At 53.4% G+C, this 20,007-nt stretch overlaps 1 protein-coding gene across 1 annotated transcript in view; it reads right to left on the bottom strand.

Annotated features, from left to right (window-relative positions):
• Positions 1-20,007, bottom strand: part of LOC132836189 (neurexin-2-like) — a 1,025,492-nt gene that overhangs the window by 119,025 nt on the left and 886,460 nt on the right. The window contains exon 21 of the mRNA XM_060855516.1: positions 1,193-1,364. Within this exon, the coding sequence (XP_060711499.1) occupies positions 1,193-1,364 (172 nt within the window). The remainder of the gene's footprint in view (positions 1-1,192; positions 1,365-20,007) is intronic.

Below are 20,007 nucleotides of genomic sequence, written 5' to 3'. Positions count from 1 at the left end.
CGGTTTCTATAGTAACAGGCCCAAGACTGAACTGACCCCACTAATATTTCTATATTAACAGGCCCAAGATTGAATGGGTCCAATTATTGTTTTATAGTATTAGGTTCAAAACTGAATGGACCCAACTCCTGTTTCTATAGCATCAGGCCCAAGACCAAATGGTCCCAACTCCTGTTTCTATAGTAACAGGCCCAAAACTGAATGGCCCCAACTCCTGTTTCTATAGTAACAGGCCCAAAACTGAATGGCCCCAACTCCTGTTTCTATAGTAACAGGCCCAAGAATGAACGGTCCCCAACTCCTGTTTCTATAATAACAGGCCCAAAACTGAATGGCTCCAACTCCTGTTTCTATAGTAACAGGCCCAAGAATGAACGGTCCCAACTCCTGTTTCTATAGTAACAGGCCCAAGAATGAATGGTCCCAACTCCTGTTTCTATAGTAACAGGCCCAAAACTGAATGGCCCCAACTCCTGTTTCTATAGCAATAGGCCCAAGAATGAATGGTCCCAACTCCTGTTTCTATAGTAATAGGCCCAAGACTGAATGGCCCCAACTCCTGATTCGATAGCAATGGGCCCAAGACTGACTGTGCCCACCTCTTGTTTCTATAGCAACAGGCCCAAGACTGAATGGGCCCCACACTATTTCTACAGTAACAGGCCCAAGTATGAATTGGCCCAATTCCTGTTTCTACAATAACAGGCCCAAGACCAATGGGCCCAACTCCTGTTGCATTCACCACCTACACCGCCCCCCCCAACCCCACAACTCCCCCAACCCCTTCCTGGCAGAGGTGTTTGTTGACCACAATGTTAGGGTGACCGCAGGATGTGGGGAGGGGGTGGGTGGGTGAGGATGGTGGGCTCCATCAACAGCACAAAAAGAAACAGCTGGGTCACAGACTGCGATTTCTGGGCATGAGGCCCCAGTCCGCCGCTCAGTACCCATCTCGCTCCCCGAAGCCTGCTCCTCCCCTCTCCCCCACCCCCAACCCCGGGGGGGGACACTCCCATGCACCTTGTCCAGAGACCCCCATCCGTGGGGCTCGACATGTGGGGGTGCCGAGAGGGAGGGAGGTAGGACTGATTTCCATCAATTGGGGGAGGTGGGCGGAAAGAGAGTTGGCGTGTGTGTGTGTGTGTGTGTGTGTGTGTGGGCAGATGAGGGGGTAAGGAGAGTGGTGACTCACCCACTGGGTATCGCTCGTTGACGGGCCAGTTGTCCACCTGCAGCGTGGCATTTCCACCACTCCTCGTGAAACGCACCACGTGGTACTTGCCATCGTTGACGACCACGTTGGCCTCCTCGATCACAATGTCGTCTGTCCCGACGTTAAAGATCACCTGAATCTTCCCTTGCTCCTGCGGGGAGAGAGAGAGAGAGAGAGAGAAGGTGGGGTTAACCAAAGGCATAGTGAAACAGCAACTCACTTTCCCAGAGAAGCACACCAGCACGGGAAACAGGCCCTTTGGCCCAACTCGTCCATGCCAACCACATTTCCCAACCCGAGCTAGTCCTGTCTTGGGCCCAAATCCCTCTTAACCTTTCCAATTCACGCACCATATATGCAGATGTACAAACAGATAGGAAACTAGCCACCAAAATACATGAACATCAACTAGCCACAAAACGACATGCCCATCTCTCACTAGTATCCTCACATACGGATGAGGAAGGACACCACTTCGACTGGGACAACACATCCATCCTAGGACAAGCCAAACAGAGACACGCACGAGAATTCCTAGAAGCATGGCATCCCAACCGGAACTCTATCAACAAACACATCGACTTGGATCCCATTTACCACCCCCCTGAGAAAAAGAACAGGAAATGACATCACCATAGGAAATGCCATCGCTGAGCTGCGACCGTCCTACCACTTTGGCAGCTCACCCTCTGTGTGAAAAAAACGTTGCCCCTCGGGGTCCCTTTTATATCGTCCCTCTTTTCTTTGATGTGAGTTACCGTTGGCACATGTGTCGAGGGACAGGGAAACATTTTGTTTTGCGCAGAGGTCACACCACACAAAGTGCATTGGGGTGACAGAACAGAACAAGGAATACGGGGAAGGGGCACAGACAGTGGGACCAACATTAGACTTGAATTTTGAGAAGATTTGTAGCTCAGGTTGAGGTTCTGGCTGTAGGTTTGCTCGCTGAGCTGGAAGGTTCATTTTCAGACGTTTCGTCACCGTACTAGGTAACATAGTCAGTGAGCCTCCAGATGAAGCACTGGTGGTGTAGCCCGCTTTCTATTTCTATGTGTGAGTTTCCTTGGGTTGGTGATGTCATTTCCTGTGGTGACATCATTCCCTGTGGTGATGTCATTTCCTGTTCTTTTTCTCAGGGGGTGGTAAATGGGATCCACGTCAATCTGTTTGTTGGTAGAGTTCCGGTTGGGATGCCATGCTTCTAGGAATTCTCGTGCGTGTCTCTGTTTGGCTTGTCCTAGGACGGATGTGTTGTCCCAGACGAAATGGTGTTCTTCCTCATCCGTACGTAAGAATATTAGTGAGAGTGGGTCATGTCTTTTTGTGGTTAGTCGATGTTCATGTATCCTAGTGGCTAGTTTTATGCCTGTTTATCCATCCGCATAGACACAAAAAGTGGGCTACACCACCAGTGCTTCATCCAGAGGCTCACTGAAGATGTTACCTAGCATGGTGGCGAAATGTCTGAAAATGAACCTTCCAGCTCAGCGAGCAAAACCTACATCCAGATTAGATGTGAAATTTGAGAGGGCCGTTCATGAGTCTGGGAACAGCGGGGAAGAGGCTGTTCTTGAATCTGTCAGTCCGTGTGTTTGAGCTTTTGTCCCTCCTGCCTGAGGGAAGAGACTGGGAGAGATTATAACCGGGGTGGGAGGGGTCTCTGATGATGTCGGCTGCCTTCCCGAGGCAGTGGGGAGTGTAGATGGAGTCGGTGGATGGAAGGTTGGGTTTGTGTGAGGGACTGGGCTGTGTTCACAGCTCACTTTAGTTTCTCACGGACCTGGGCAGATCAGATGCCATACCAGGCCGTGAGATAAATGGTACATCAATAAAAATTGCTGAGAGTCCTTTTGGGCGTGCTGAATTTCCTTAGCCTCCTCAGGAAGTAGAAGCATTGTGATTTATTGACCGTCACATCAATGTGTGTGAACCAGGAGAGATCGTCCCTCATCATAAACATACGCCCTCCAGTCATGGATTCCTCTACCTTCGGGAAAAGACCTTGGCTATTTACCCTATCCATGCCTCACCCCCCAGCCTCCTGTACTCCTGTGACAAAAAGTCATAGAGTCACAGAGATGTATTGCACAGAAACAGACCCTTCGGTCCAACCCATCCATGCCGACCAGACATCCCAACCCAATCTAGTCCCATTTGCCAGCACTTGGCCCATATCCCTCCAAACCCTTCCTATTCCTGTCCCCATCCACATGCCTTTTAAATGTTGCAATTGTACCAGCCCCCACCACTTCCTCTGGCAGCTCATTCCATACACACACCACCCTCTGTGTGAAAAAGTTGCCCCTTAGGTCTCTTTTATATCTTTTCCCTCTCACCCTTAACCTCTGCCCTCTAGTTCTGGACTCCACTACCCCAGGGAAAAGACCCCATCCATGCCCCCTCATGATTTTATAAACCTCTATAAGGTCACCCCTCAGCCTCTGATGCTCCAGAGAAAACAGCCCCCAGCCTGTTCAGCCCCTCCTTATAACCCCAACCCTCCAATCCTGGCCGCATCTCTTCTGCACCCTCTCCAGCTTAATAATAACATGGAGACCAGAACTGTGCACTGAAGTGGCCTCACCAACACCTCTAACACGAGGTTAAACAAAAAATAGCCCCCTTCAAGGGAGCATGGTTGACCACAGATTTGACCCGAGTAAAAAGTGAGGTCTGCAGATGCTGGAGATCAGAGCTGAAAATGTGTTGCTGGTTAAAGCACAGCAGGTCAGGCAGCATCCAAGGAACAGGAAATTCGACGTTTCGGGCCAGAGCCCTTCATCAGGAATGAGGCTACCAACCCACTACACCCAAGTCAATACAATACGATCTTGTTTTGTATGGACTGAAACGAGAATGTGAGTTCCCTAATTGAGGCTGTTAACAGGAAGCCCTGGCTGACAGACATTAACAGGAATGTCAGACGATTCTGTTCACTGTCTGGGTCAGCGTCCAGGACTCTCTGCGTGGGACTAGAGGGTGATGCAATACCAGCTTCCATGGAGTTATTTTCCCAGCCCTAAATAGGAAATGGAGTAGGCCTGAAGCCTGAGCTGTCAGTGCGGCCTAACTCCAAACACCTGTCCCCGCGCCGCCCCCCCCCCCCACCCCGTCCTTTTGCTCGTTCATCAAAAAGAAAAATAGTTGAATGACCTCGGATTTAGGATGAACAGCCGATGTGGGAATCTCTCTGGATCCCGTTGGCTCTCTCCTGGGTTAATGATGGACTGTGTTGGCCTGTGTGAGAGGCCTTGGAGGACAAGATGGTGGGGAGGTGTGTGAGGGGGAGCCCGGGGAGTCGGTTTGGTTCCGCAATATCAATCCATCAACTCGCGTCTGTCAGCGGATCATGCTCCACTGCCTTCCATCAGGAGAGATATTTATTTCAATTAAGGATCTGAGTACAGGAGTAGCCCACAGTGACCTCTGCTACAGAAAGAAAAAAGGTCGTTGCGCTAGGAATCGCTGGAGAAATTTCAGCAGGTCTGGCAGCCTCTGAGGAGAGAAAGCAGAGGTGACCCTTTGTTTCGAGTGACCCCTGGAATGTTACCTGGGGCTGGAGGGATCCAGCGACGGAGAGATTGGACAGACTGGGGTCGCTTTCCATCAAGCAGAGGAGATGGGGGGGGGGGGGGGGGGGGGTGGGGGGGTCATGACTGAGATGGATAAAATGATGGGGGTGCTTACAGAGACAGGAAGGAACATTACCTCCTTGGTGGGGGGTGGTTCAGTGACTGGGGGAGGGGGACATCGGTTCAAGGAAAGGGGCAGGAGATTTCGAGGGGGACCTGAGGGGAAACGTTTTCACCCAGATGGTGGTGGGAGTCTGGAACGCGATGCCTGAGAGGGGTGGGACAGGCAGAAACCCCCCATCGCATTGAAGAAGGATTTCGATGGGCACTCGCGATGGCAAGGCGATGGGTCAAGTGCTGGGGTAATGGGGCTAGAACAGGGAGGTGGGTTGGCACAGACTGGTGTGGACACGATGAGCCCAAGGGCCTTTGTCTGCACTGCAGACTGCTATGATTCGAGAACTGACCAGTTGAGAGAACGAGGGGAAGAGGGGGAGCGGGATGGAGTAGACTCCGTGACTGCAGAGTGGAGAATGAAGACGGGAGAGAGCAAGGCCATATCCCCACCTGCCTCTCGCTCTGCCTCTTCCTCTATCTCTCTGACTCGCTCTCTTTCTCTCTCTCTCTAGCCATATCCCTCTGTCTCCTTCCCTCCTTCTCTCTCCCTCTCTCTATCGCCCTCTCTGTTATACAACACTCTCTCCTCCACTAACTCCCGTGTGTTCTTCTATCTATTTCTCTTGATCAACCTCTCTACCTCTCCCTGTGTTCTCTGCCCCTCTCTCTCTCTACCCAACTCTTTCTCTTTATATACCTTCTCTCCATTAGTCTCTCTCTTTCACTCTAGCTATTTCCCATTCCCTCAATCCCTCTCTCTCTCCTTCTGTCACAGTCTGTTTCTCTCTCTTAGCCATACCCCTCTCTATCGATCTCTCTATCTCTTTACCTATATCCCTCCCCCCTCAATCTCCCTCTCTCTGCCGCGCTCTCTTTCTCTGTACCTATCCCTCTCCGTTGATCTCTCTTTTTCTCCCCCTCTCTCTCTCTCGCTGCCTTTCTGTTATACAATCACTCTCTCCTCCATTATCCCTTCCAACATTAAAAGGAGCTGAATCCGTTTAAGTGCCCTGATCTGTAGAAGTGATTGACGAAAGCTCAGTAATGAGGAGGATTGGCCATCTCAAACCTGCAATAGGCACAAAGAAAAGAGGGGGTTGAGGTGGGTGGCTGTGTTAATATTTACATCCTCAGGACATCTGAATTCATTAGCAGCGGATGGATCAGCCTTGCGTAGCTTTGCATAGACTCCCCTGGAAGTGACTGGAATATAAAGATGAATTAGGAGCCGCAATAATCTCTCAACACATGCAGGTTAGGGTGGATTGGCCGTGCTAAATTGTCCCATAGTGCCCAGGGATGTGCAGGTTAGGGTGGATTGGCCGTGCTAAATTGTCCCATAGTGCCCAGGGATGTGCAGGTTAGGGTGGATTGGCCGTGCTAAATTGTCCCATAGTGCACAGGGATGTGCAGGTTAGGGTGGATTGGCCGTGCTAAATTGTCCCATAGTGCCCAGTGATGTGCAGGTTAGGGTGGATTGGCCGTGCTAAATTGTCCCATAGTACCCAGGGATGTGCAGGTTAGGGTGGATTGGCCGTGCTAAATTGTCCCATAGTACCCAGGGATGTGCAGGTTAGGGTGGATTGGCCGTGCTAAATTGTCCCATAGTGCCCAGGGATGTGCAGGTTAGGGTGGATTGGCCGTGCTAAATTGTCCGATAGTGTCCAGGGATGTGCAGGTTAGGGTGGATTGGCCGTGCTAAATTGTCCCATAGTGCCTACGGATGTGCAGGTTAGGGTGGATTGGCTGTGCTAAATTGTTCCATAGTGTCCAGGGATGTGCAGGTTAGGGTGGATTGGCCGTGCTAAATTGTCCCATAGTGCCCAGGGATGTGCAGGTTAGGGTGGATTGGCCGTGCTAAACTGTCCCATAGTGCACAGGGATGTGCAGGTTAGGGTGGATAGGCTGTGCTAAATTGTCCCATAGTGCCCAGGAATGTGCAGGTTAGGGTGGATTGGCTTTGCTAAATTGTCCCATAGTGCCCAGGGATGTGCAGGTTAGGGTGGATTGGCCATGCTAAATTGTCCTATAGTGTCCAGGGATGTGCAGGTTAGGATGGATTGGACGTGCTACATTGTCCCATAGTGCCCAGGGATGTGCAGGTTAGGGTGGATTGGCCATGCTATATTGTCCCATAGTGCCCAGGGATGTGCAGGTTAGGGTGGATTGGCCATGCTATATTGTCCCATAGTGCCCAGGAATGTGCAGGTTAGGGTGGATTGGCCATGCTAAATTGTCCCATAGTGCCCAGTGATGTGCAGGTTAGGGTGGATTGGCTGTGCTAAATTGTCCCATAGTGTCCAGGGATGTGCAGGTTAGGGTGGATTGGCCGTGCTAAATTGTCCCATAGTGTCCAGGGATGTGCAGGTTAGGGTGGATTGGCCATGCTAAATTGTCCCATAGTGCCCAGGGATGTGTGGGTTAGGGTGGATTGGCCGTGCTAAATTGTCCCATAATCCATGCCTCGGTGGGAAATGCAGGGATAGGGTGGGGTGTTCTTTGGGAGGGCTGGTACAGACTCGATGTGCCAAATGCCCACTGTCTGGTTCACTGTGACCAGTGCACGACTGGGGGAAGTCCCTGCTCCCAGAACTCTCTGGTTCACAGCATCTCTCCCACCCACCCTCTGGCTGTGGGAAACCACTCCTGTTACATCGAGTCACAATGAGTATACAATGCCTGCAATTACTCAGAGCTCTGGCCCCTCTGACATTTCAGTGGTTCCTCGTGCATGTTGCAGACTCCCTCCAGACTCATCTGTTCCCCATTCCGCCCTCCCGTCTGATGGCAGAGTCCCCGTCAACCCCGCTCTCTCACAAAGATCTCACAGGAACACAAAGCTTACGGGGGGACAGGGGTTAAACAAACTCACGCGGTCAATGGCTGTCCCCCTGCTGATTGACAATGAACACCAGGCCAATTGCTTCCCTGTGCCTCTCCCCCAGCGCTGACTTACTCCAGTTGCCAGTCAAGTGGTTGTAGTGTGTTGTAGATGGTTCGGGGACATGTCTGGGACGGATGGATTATTTTCGGATGGAAGCTGACACAGTAACGTTGAAAATAGGAGCAGGGTAAGGCCGTTCGGCCCTTTGAGTCTATTCTGCTGTTTAGTGGGACCGCCATTGATTGTCCAACTCCGTCCCCTGTTCCTATGTCCCCCACTACCCCCCACGCACCCCCCCCATTAGCCCCAATATCTCCAGCCTCTTCAAGGTTTTGACTTTGACCACATTCAGTGGTATTATCTCCGAATCCCGACAGTGTGGAAACAGGGCCCAACAAGTCCACACCGACGCTCCGAAGAGCAACCCACCCAGGCATCCAGTCAATGGTTATCCCCAGGATGATGACAGCGGGGGATTCAGTGATGGGACCACCATTGAATGTCAAGGGGGCGATGGTTAGATTCAGTGATGGTAGCACCATTGAATGTCAAGGGGGAGATGGTTAGACTGTCTCTTGTTGGAGATGGTGAATGCCTGGAGTTTCTGTCACCACCTACAAACCCATGAGATCTCCACATTCCTATGATTCTGGTCTATTTAACCACCCTGGTGCTCCACCGCTGGTGACCATGCATTCAGCTGCCCTGACCTCAGGAACTCCCTCCCTAACCCCTCCACCTCTCTCTCTCTCTCTCTGACTGAGTTTTGGGTCACTCGTCCATGGCATTATCTTGGTGCCAGACAAAACTGTGGGAGAGTGGAGGGGGTACACAGGGAACAATTGCACCTGGGGCAAGCATCCATCAAGGTGGGCGCCACATCAATGCAGCTGGTTGTTGATGCGGCTGCCAAAATGAATAAACCTTCAATTCTGGGCTCGTCTCTGATCCCAAAGCTCCCACTCACACACAGACCGACAGACTGACCCCCCTCCCCAGAGACTGGCAAACTAATTCGGGGTAATTATAGCCTGCCATGTCTCTCTGATTCCCCATCTCCGTGACTGTCCGCTGTGCGCTGTGACAGGGTCCTGTCACTTTCTCATCAACTGCTCGTTTTCACCCACAGGCCATTTAGTTCACAAATGTGTTCGCAACAGACAGCGCAGGCTGGGGGAGGGGGAGGGGGAGGGGGAGGGGGAACGGGGAAGGGGAGCGAAGGCTTCTCTCAGTCAGCTCTTCACCCCTCGCCTGCCGAAACGCTGAGGGATGGGGGTTTCCACAGCCATCCCTCTGACCACTCCTGCCCCTCCCTATCTCCGTGACCCCCTCCTGCCCCTACACCCCCTCCCTATCTCTGTAACCCCCTCAAGCCCGTAGACCCCCTCCCTATCTCTGTAACCCCCTCCAGCCCCTGTACCTCTCACTATCTCTGAAACCCCCTCCAGCCCCTATACCCCTCCCTATCTCTGTAACCCCCTCCGGCCCCTACACCCCCTCCCTATCTCTGTAACCCCCTCCAGCCCCTACACCCCCTCCCTATCTCTGTAACCCCCTCCAGCCCCTACACCCCCCTCCCTATCTCTGTAACCCCCTCCAGCCCCTACACCCCCTCCCTATCTCTGTAACCCCCCCCAGCCCCTACACCCCCTCCCTATCTCTGTAACCCCCTCCAGCTGCTACACCCCCTCCCTATTTTGGTGGATGCCTAGTTCCACTTTCATGAACTTGACCCCAGTTTCCGTGGCTCTGCCATTGGGCCCCACGCCCCTCAGCGGTTCGCGATTGTAATCTCTGCAATTTGTCACCTAGTGCTCTCCCTTCTCTCTCTCTCTCTCTCTCTCCTTCCTTCATTCACCTCCACCCAGCTCTTGCCAGTCGCCCCTCCATCCCCAACCTGACGTCTCGCTCTGTGAATTGGGAGGCAAGAGTTGCCCAGCGACAGCTCTGCAAAGGATTCTGGGATAGGTGCCAATGTCCAGATGGGGACTCCTCGCGGGGTGATACCCGGGGACCCTCCCCTGTGAGAACTGGGCTCATTTGGGCCTGGCTGGAGAGCCTCGCAACTGGGCCATGGGATCTTGCTGTGCCCACCGCGTCTCTTACAATCGCTGCCCTCACCCGCACCAACCCCCCCCCCCCCTTCCTCACCAACTCCCTCCTTTCAACGGCTTTTGAGCAGTCTTCCAGTGGTTTGTTGGGGTGACGGGCGCTATAAAAATGCATCGTTGCCGCAGTTGGAACCTATATTCCTCCAACCTGCCTCACCTCATCCCGGTTGCTGTTGTCAGGCGGGGGAACTGGAATACCGTGAGTGAGGGAGGGAAGTGGGGAGCCCTTCTCTCAGGAAATACGGACGGCATACAGACAATGCCCGCTCAGCTGTTCCAGGGTAGTGGAGGGGCTGACAGAGGAGAGGACAAGGAGCTTGGGCCTGTACTCGTTTGGGTTCAGTTGGGGGCTGATGGCTGGTGCGGTGGCTCAGTGGGTTAGCACCGCAGCCTCACAGCACTAGGGACCAGGGTTCAATCCTACCCTCGGGCGTCTGTCTGTGAGGAGTTTGCACATTCTCCCCGTGTCTGTGTGGGGTTTCCTCTGGGTGCTCCAGTTTCCTCCCACAGTCACAAAGATGTGCAGGTTAGGGTGGGTGGCCGTGCTAAGTTGTCCCATCGTGCCCAGGGATGTGCAGGTTAGGATGGATTGGCCGTGCTAAGTTGTCCCATAGTGCCCAGGGATGTGCAGGTTAGGGTGGATTGGCCATGCTAAATTGTCCCATAGTGCCCGGGGATGTGCAGGTTAGGATGGATTGGCCGTGCTAAGTTGTCCCATAGTGCCCAGGGATGTGCAGGTTAGGGTGGATTGGCCATGCTAAATTGTCCCATAGTGCCCGGGGATGTGCAGGTTAGGGTGGATTGGTGATGTTAAATTGGCCAGTGATGTTAGTCAGGGGTAAGTATAGAGTAATTGGGGAGTGGAATGGATTTGGGTGGGATGCTCTTCAGAGGGTTGGTGAGGACTGGCTGGGCCGGAGGGATTCTCTGGTTCTTTATAAGAATGGCAGCGGACCTGGTAGGGAGGGTGTGGCTGATCCCTTCCTCTGACTCCCCCACCTCAGAGGAAGTCATTTTGGAACGAGGGGTCGCCCGTTGACGACAGAGATGGGAAGGGTAGGTTCATCGATTGCCATTAATTCCTATGTCTATCACCCCTCAGTATAAAGTTATGTCCCCTCGTGCTAGCCATCACCATCTGAGGAAAAAGGCTCTCCCTGTCCACCCTCCTTAACTCGCTTATCTTATGTACCTCAATTAAGTCACCTCTTAACCTTCCTCTCTCTAATAAAAACAGCCTCAAGTCGCTCAGTCTTTCCTCATGAGACCTTCCCTCCATACCAGGTAACATCCTGGTAAATCTCCTCTGAACCCTTTCCAAAGCTTTCACATCCTCCCTATAATACCGTGACCAGAACTGTACGCAATAAGTGTGGCCGCATCAGAGTTTTGTACAGCTGCAGCATGACCTCATGGCTCTGAAACCCAATCCCTCTACCAATAAAAGCTAACACACCGTGAGGGAGAGAGGGAGAGGGAGGGAGGGAGTGGGGAAGAAGGCCCATGCCCTTGATCAGTCTCCTGGCTCCTCCAGCAAACTCAGACATCGGGGCCCTGTGGGCCTCACCCACACCCGGGCTCCCAGCAGCAAGAACTTTCTGAACCACAGGCCACAACTCCCTGAGCTAACTCTTAATGCCAGTCCCTCACCTGCAACTAACTCCTCCCTTACCACACAATGACCCTCCGAGAGATCTCCACCATCCTCCAAGTCCAGCCTTCGGAACGCTCCAACAGCATTCCTTGGCAACCAACCCCACCTCCATTTTGATTGTGCCATGGGCGGCCATGTTGCCTGGGAGCCCTCAGCTCTGCTGGTCCTTCCCCAAACCTCTCCCCCCCCGTCTCCCTCCTCCCCCAAGGTGCCCCGGGAAAAAAAAACTCTTTGCTCGGATGTCTTAAGAGCAATTCCTGAGCCAGTGTTTACAGTTTGTCAAGGCGCTTAGACATATCTGCAGCGGATTATGTAAAGTTGGCATTGTGGATCCATGGGAAGTGTGTCTGAAACCACTCCCTGCGTACTTATTCCTTTCAGACAGTTATAAAAGTCTTCAATACAAATTGAGGACATCGTCAGTTATGTAACCAAAACCTTTCACCAGAGGCAAGAAAAAAAGAAAGCTCTTTCTTTCCCAAACAATGGGAGAATATCAAGGGCCCGATTCAGACTCAAGTGGAGCGTGAGCTGCCACTAAGAGGCCTGCGTTGTCATGGCGATGCCTGAAGGCCCGTCTCTGGACATTAGGCCCGTGAATGTCAATGAGGGCCAGGCTTCATAGTCAGTGGAGGCCTCCCCAAACCCCCAGCGCACCAAATACAACCAACCAGCCGGGCCCTCAATGCCGAATGGCCTGTCTGTGCTGTATTCTAGGTTCTATGTTCTATATGTTACTCAAACAAAACCCCTCATTGCCGTCCCCTCGCTCAACTCCCCTCAGCCTCATCCATTATCGCCCTCGCCTCATTCAATTCCCATCACCGCCATCCCCCCAATCAACTTCCCTCGTCCCCCTCCCCTGCCCCCGTCCACACCCTCACTCAACTCCATTCCCTTCAGGGATTTGATTATTTCACCGCTTCACAGGCAGTCTCAAATCAGGCTCCAATTTGCGAAATGCCCAGTGGTCAGTACTGAAGGAGTGCCGCACTGTCAGAGGGTCAGTGCTGAGGGAGTGCCGCACTGTCGGAGGGTCAGTGCTGAGGGAGTGCCGCACTGTCGGAGGGTCAGTGCTGAGGGAGTGCCGCACTGTTGGAGGGTCAGTACTGAGGGAGTGCCGCACTGTCGAAGGGTCATTACTGAGGGAGTGCCGCACTGTCGAAGGGTTGGTAATGAGGGAGCACCGCACTGTCGGAGGGTCAGTGCTGAGGGAGAGCCGTTCCAGCATTTGCTGATGGACTCTGAAGTGGGAAGCACACAGTGTTGAGCGGGGAGTGGACAGGGAGCTGGGGTTAGAGTCCTACCTCTGTGGGTTCACTTTTTTTCTCAAGAGGGTTACAATGTAAAAGCAGCGATGTGCCTCTGAGACTTTATAAAGCTCTGGTTAGGCCCCATTTAGAATACTGTGTCCAGTTTTGGGCTCCACCCCTCAGGAAGGACATACTGGCACTGGAGCATGTCCAGCAGAGATTCACACGGATGATCCCTGGAATGGTAGGCCTGACATATAATGAATGGCTGAGGATCCTGGGATTGTATTCATTAGCGTTGAGAAGGTCGAGGGGAGATCTAATAGAAACGTACAAGATAATGCATGGTTTAGAAAGGGTGGACGCTGGGAAGTTGTTTCCATTAGGTGGGGAGACCGTGGGCACAGCCTTAGAATTAGAGGGTGTCAACTTAGAACGGAAATGCGGAAATATTTCGTCAGCCTGAGAGTGGTGGGCCGGTGGAATTCATTGCCACGCAGCGCAGTGGAGGCCGGGACATTAAATGTCTTCAAGGCAGAGATTGATACATTCTTAATCTGGCAAGGTATTAAGGGCTACGGGGAGAGTGCGGGTCAGTGGCGTTGAAATGCCCATCAGCCATGATTGAATGTGGAGTGGACACGATGGGCTGAATGTCCTCCTTCCACTCCCAGTCTCTTTGGGATTCCTATGGAAGACCCAGGGGCAGCCCCGCTGAATCTTGTCACAAACGCAGGCAGATCACCGCGGTCAGGCTCTAACCCACCAGCCATTCGCGAAGGAGCTTGATGCCCGGTGGCAGGGTCCCTTGGTTTTGAGAGACGAAGACCCAGGGGGAGGACCCACTCACACTGTGAATGAGATAAGTGGTGTACCGTCTCTGAGACGTACCGCAGTCCCTCCGCAAGGCTCCTCAGGCAGCCCTGTCCAAACCCACTCCCTCCCTCCACCACCATCACATCAAAGAAGGAGTTCGATGGTCCATGGGCCACGAGCTGGGGAAATGGGGTTAGAACTAGGGAGGTGGTTGCTTTTGATTGGAGCATACTCTGTTGGAGGCCTCAATGACTCCTCCACCCCCTCCCTCCACCCCCCGATGCTCAGTAGCAGCAGTGGGTACCAGCTACAAGACGCACTGCAGCAACTCCCCGAGGCTCCTCAGGCAGCACCTTCCAAACCCACCACCATCTGGAAGGACAAGGGGCAGCAGATACATGGGGAACACCACCCCCCCAACCACCCCCCACACATTCCCACCGCTCCCCATCCCGACTTGGGAATATATCGGCCCGTTCCTTGGGTCAGAATCCTCCAACTCCCTCCCCCAGTGCATTGTGGGTCCAACCCACAGCACACAGACTACAGCGGTTCAAGATGGCTGCTCACCCCCCCACCTTCTCAAGGAGAAGTGCAGCTAGGGACAGAGGGGTGATAAATGCTGGACCCAGCCAGTGACGTCACTTCCCCCCCCCCCCCCCCCCCCAAATCCTGTGAGTGACCATTTTCGTAAAAACACACAAACTTCTGAAGGTGTTCTGTTCAAAGTGAAACGACAGAGTGAAGAAGGTGATTGTTTTCATTAATCTAACAGTCGAGACCAAACGGATTTTGAGAGGAATTAAATCTTGCCAGGCAGAAACTCTGCAGTATGTAGCCTGTAGCAATATAACCATCAATAACTTCGCCATCAATCACCTCACAGCTCCAGGTGAATGTTTCTGGGCCCGAGCTCTCTGCCGTTCTCAGGGGGAATGGTGAATTGACCGTGTGATTATAGAGTGAGGTAAGACCTTGTGCACCATGGGATCCAGGGGAAGGTTCAACCCTCCCCAAACCACACACACACACATATACACACACACATACACACACACACATACACACACACACACACAGACACACATACACACACACACACACACACAGACACACACATACCCTCACACATGCACACACAGTGATACGCACACACGCACACACAGACACGCACACACAGACACGCACACACACACACACACACACAGACACACACGCACGCACAGACACGCACACACACACACACACAGAAACAAACAGACAGACACACAGACATAGTCACACACAAAATCTCTTGCTGCAGGATCGGGTTTGGAAGACGCCATTTCTCCACCCTACAGGAGGAACACCATTCCGCCCATCGTACCCATACCGGCCCAGAGCCGAAGCCTCGTGACCCATTGCTTACGGACGGTTCAGCATTTGGAGGAGACCCAACTGTCTCGGGGTTCAAAGGATTAAATCACCCAGGATGGGCTGGACAGAACGCTGACTGCATAGAGAGAGGCCATTTGGCCCATCGGGTCTGTACCGAACCTCTGAAGAATATCCCATCCTAAACCTGTAAACCCAGATTTCACATGACCCACCCACCGAGCCTGGGCACTATGGGACAATTTAGCACGGCCAATCCACCCTAACCTGCGCATCCCTGGACACTATGGGACAATTTAGCACGGCCAATCCACCCTAACCTGCACATCCCTGGGCACTATGGGACAATTTAGCACGGCCAATCCACCCTAACCTGCACATCCCTGGACACTATGGGACAATTTAGCACGGCCAATCCACCCTAACCTGCGCATCCCTGGACACTATGGGACAATTTAGCACGGCCAATCCACCCTAACCTGCACATCCCTGGGCACTATGGGACAATTTAGCACGGCCAATCCACCCTAACCTGCACATCCCTGGGCACTATGGGACAATTTAGCACGGCCAATCCACCCTAACCTGCACATCCCTGGACACTATGTGACAATTTAGCACGGCCAACCCACCCTAACCTGCACATCCCTGGACACTATGTGACAATTTAGCATGGCCAATCCACCCTAACCTGCACATCCCTGGGCACTATGGGACATTTTAGCACGGCCAATCCACCCTAACCTGCACATCCCTGGGCACTATGGGACAATTTAGCACGGCCAATCCACCCTAACCTGCACATCCCTGGGACACTATGGGACAATTTAGCACGGCCAATCCACCCTAACCTGAACATCCCTGGGCACTATGGGACATTTTAGCATGGCCAATCCACCCTAACCTGCACATCCCTGGGCACTATGGGGCAATTTAGCACGGCCAATTCACCCAAACCTGCACATCCCTGGACACTATGGGACAATTTAGCACGGCCAATCCACCCTAACCTGCACATTCCTGGGCACTATTGGAGAATTTAGCACGGCCAATCCACCCTAACCTGCACATCCCTGGGCACTATGGGACAATTCAGGTTGGACAGTGAGAGCCTTTTTCCTCAGATGGTGATGGCTAGCATGAGGGGACATAGCTTTAAATTGAGGGATGTTAGATATAGGACAGATGTCAGGGGTAGTTCCTTTACTCAGAGAGTAGGAGGGGTGTGGGAACACACGGCCTGCAACAGTAGGAGACTCGCCAACTTTAAGAGCATTTAAATGGTCATTGGATAAACATATGGATGAGAATGGAGTAGTGTTGGTTAGATGGGCTTCAGTTTCCTCAGGTCAGCACAACATCGAGGGCTGAAGGGCCTGTACAGCGCTGGAATGTTTTATGTTTTATGAGAGAGAAGGGCAGAGAGTTTTAAGGGGTGAATTCTTGAACCTCGGGACACCATCAGTGAAGGTGAGGACGGGCAGAGCGTTAAAGGGGGCAATGGACTCCCATTCAGGTGTCCGCACAGCTCCCTGGGTCAGCGTTGTCACAGGGTGAACTGAGGAGCTGAAGGCAGTGACCTCAGGAGGTTGGCGTGTGGCGAGTGACCGGGAGATTGATTTATTCCTGTCACGGGTACCGAGGTACAGTGAAAAGCTTCGGTTTGTGTGCTCCGCCGTCAGGTCACGCTGGACAGGGTGAATCAGGGTCGCAGAAGCCAGTCATAGAGATGTACAGCATGGAAACAGACCCTTCGGCCCAACCCATCCATGCCGACCAGATATCCCAACCCAATCTAGTCCCACCTGCCAGCACCCGGCCCATATCCCTCCAAACCCTTCCTATTCATATACCCATCCAGATGCCTTTTAAATGTTGTCATTGTACCAGCCTCCACCACTTCCTCTGGCAGCTCATTCCACACATGTACCACCCTCTGGGTGAAAAAGTTCCCCCTCAGGTCTCTTTTATATCTTTCCACTCTCACCCTAAACCTATGCCCCTCTAGTTCTGGATTCCCCCACCCCAGGGAAAATACTTTGTTTATTTATCCTATCCATGCCCCTCATAATTTTATAAACCTCTATAAGGTCACCCCTCAGCCTCCGACGCTCCAGGGAAAACAGCCCCAGCCTGTTCAGCCTCTCCCTGTAGCTCAGATCCTCCAACCCTGGCAACATCCTTGTAAATCTTTTCTGAACCCTTTCAAGTTTCACGTCTTTCCGATAGGAAGGAGACCAGAACTGTATGAAAGTGCAGAACACAGTGTTGCAGAGACAGGGAGAGATCAGAATTAATTGAGAGGGCCCGCCCATAAGTTCGATAACAGCGGGGAAGAAGCTGTCCTTGAATCTGTCAGTCCGTGTGTTTGAGCTTTTGTCCCTCCTGCCTGAGGGAAGAGGCTGGGAGAGATTATAACCGGGGTGGGAGGGGTCTCTGATGATGTCAGCTGCCTTCCCGAGGCAGTGGGGAGTGTAGATGGAGTCGGTGGGTGGAAGGTTGGTGAGGGACTGGGCTGTGTTCACAGCTCCCTGGAGTGTCTCACAGCCCTGGGCAAGACAGTTGGCGTACCAGGCCGTGGTGCATCCGGACAGGATGCTTTCTACAGTGCATCTGTAAAAGTCGATAAGAGTCCTTGCGGACGTGTCAAATTTCCTGAGCCTCCTGAGGACGTAGAGACATGGGTGATTTTTATTTACTGCGGTTGGACAAGTCAGGAATGGCGCAGTCTGTCTCAGAGATGACCATATTCGAGCGATAAAGGGTTTTGGGGGTGGCAGGGTTGGGAGAAGCAGCCGTGTCTCATGTTATTCACAGTGTGCTGAGGGAGTTATGAATCTCTCTCTAATACATTACTGTTCTGTTAACCCCGGGGAGTTAAATCAATTATTGCAGCTCCTGTGTTGTTTATATAGCTGCGTCTATGGTCCACAGAAATACAATCTCTCTTACTGTCAGCCGCAGACAGTTAATTTGCTTCTCCCGAGGCAGCCTACAATAAAACACAGCCAATCTGCCAGAACCATCAAACATTACTGCGCCTCACAATACTCTCAGGGCCCGGCAAGCAAACGGTGAGGTGCCACTGACTTCCATCTCTCCAGCAACTTTCATCTCCAAAGGACATCATCCAGTTTGCCGACAGACAGTGAAGTCATTTTAGATGGCTAGTTACTGTCACCTCTGACAGTGCGGCGCTCCCTCAGCACTGACCCTCTGACAGTGCGGCGCACCCTCAGCACTGACCCTCCGACAGTGCGGCGCTCCCTCAGCACTGACCCTCCGACAGTGCGGCGCTCCCTCAGCACTGACCCTCCGACAGTGCGGCGCTCCCTCAGCACTGACCCTCCGACAGTGCGGCGCTCCCTCAGCACTGACCCTCCGACAGTGCGGCGCTCCCTCAGCACTGACCCTCCGACAGTGCGGCGCTCCCTCAGCACTGACCCTCCGACAGTGCGGCGCTCCCTCAGCACTGACCCTCCGACAGTGCGGCGCTCCCTCAGCACTGACCCTCCGACAGTGCGGCGCTCCCTCAGCACTGACCCTCCGACAGTGCGGCGCTCCCTCAGCACTGACCCACTGACAGTGCGGCACTCCCTCAGCACTGACCCTCCGACAGTGCGGCGCTCCCTCAGCACTGACCCACTGACAGTGCGGCGCTCCCTCAGCACTGACCCTCCGACAATGCGGCACTCCCTCAGTGCTGACCCTCCGACAGTGCGGCACTCCCTCAGTGCTGACCCTCCGACAGTGCGGCACTCCCTCAGCACTGACCCTCTGACAGTGCGGCACTCCCTCAGTACTGACCCTGTGACAGTGCGGCACTCCCTCAGCACTGACCCTCTGACAGTGCGGCACTCCCTCAGCAGTGACCCTGTGACAGTGCGGCACTCCCTCAGTCCTGACCCTGTGACAGTGCAGCACTCCCTCAGCAGTGACCCTGTGACAGTGCGGCGCTCCCTCAGCAGTGACCCTCTGACAGTGCGGCACTCCCTCAGCAGTGACCCTGTGACAGTGCTGCACTCCCTCAGCAGTGACCCTGTGACAGTGCAGCACTCCCTCAGTACTGACCCTGTGACAGTGTGTCTCTCTCTGCACTGTGATCTAACCTGTGCCTTGTACATGTTAAACCTCGCCTCCCTGCTCTCCATCCCTGTGGATAGAGCACTGTGTGCTTTGTGAACCACCCTCTCTCCACAACCTATGATCTGTGCACCGATCCACCCAGCTCCCTCTGCCCTTAGTTGGACCATTTCCAACAGCTGCCTTGCAAGGAGTCCTTCCGACAGCTTCCTGTGGAGTTGAATTCCACCCCCTGCCCCCTCGGCGATTATCTCCCAGTGACCATCTCTTCCCTGGGATGGGTAACTGCTGTCTCGCTCATTCGTCAGTCTCCGTCAGTAAGGGGCAGTTGGCAGTATGTCCAGCCGTTCTCCAGGGGAGAATTTATTCTGTCTCTGACTGTGCAGCCCGGGGTGGGGGTTGGGGGGGGGGCTGGTTGGCTGCAGTGCCTTTCCCGCATTAATTGGTTTTGGTTCCCATTTCCCAAGGCCCCTGATAAATACCAGAGTCTGACAGCCCACTGCGACTCTCCCCAACACCAGGGCAGCAACCGGAGACATTCCAGACACTCCTCAGTAACAGGGTCACCTCAGGGTCCGCTGTGCCCCAGACTACACCACTCCCTCTGGTCAGCGCAGTGGCTCAGTGGTTAGCGCTGCTGCCTCACAGCCCTGGGTTCCCAGGTTCGATCTCACCCTCGGGTGACTGTCGGCACATGCTCCACCTCTCCCCGCCGTGTCTGCGTGGGGTTTCCTCTGGGCACTCCATTTTCCACCCTCAGTCCAAAGATGTGCAGGTTAGGGTGGGTTGGCCGTGCTAAATTGTCCCATAGTGTCCAGGGATGTGCAGGTTAGGGTGGATTGTCCGTGCTAAATTGTCCCATAGTGTCCAGGGATGTGCAGGTTAGGGTGGGTTGGCCGTGCTAAATTGTCCCATAGTGCCCAGGGA

The sequence above is a fragment of the Hemiscyllium ocellatum genome, chromosome 46, assembly GCF_020745735.1.
Source record: "Hemiscyllium ocellatum isolate sHemOce1 chromosome 46, sHemOce1.pat.X.cur, whole genome shotgun sequence".
Classification (NCBI taxonomy): Eukaryota; Metazoa; Chordata; class Chondrichthyes; order Orectolobiformes; family Hemiscylliidae; genus Hemiscyllium; species Hemiscyllium ocellatum.
Note: the sequence above shows the minus strand (reverse complement) of the source record. Positions and strands in the feature narration are given on the sequence as shown.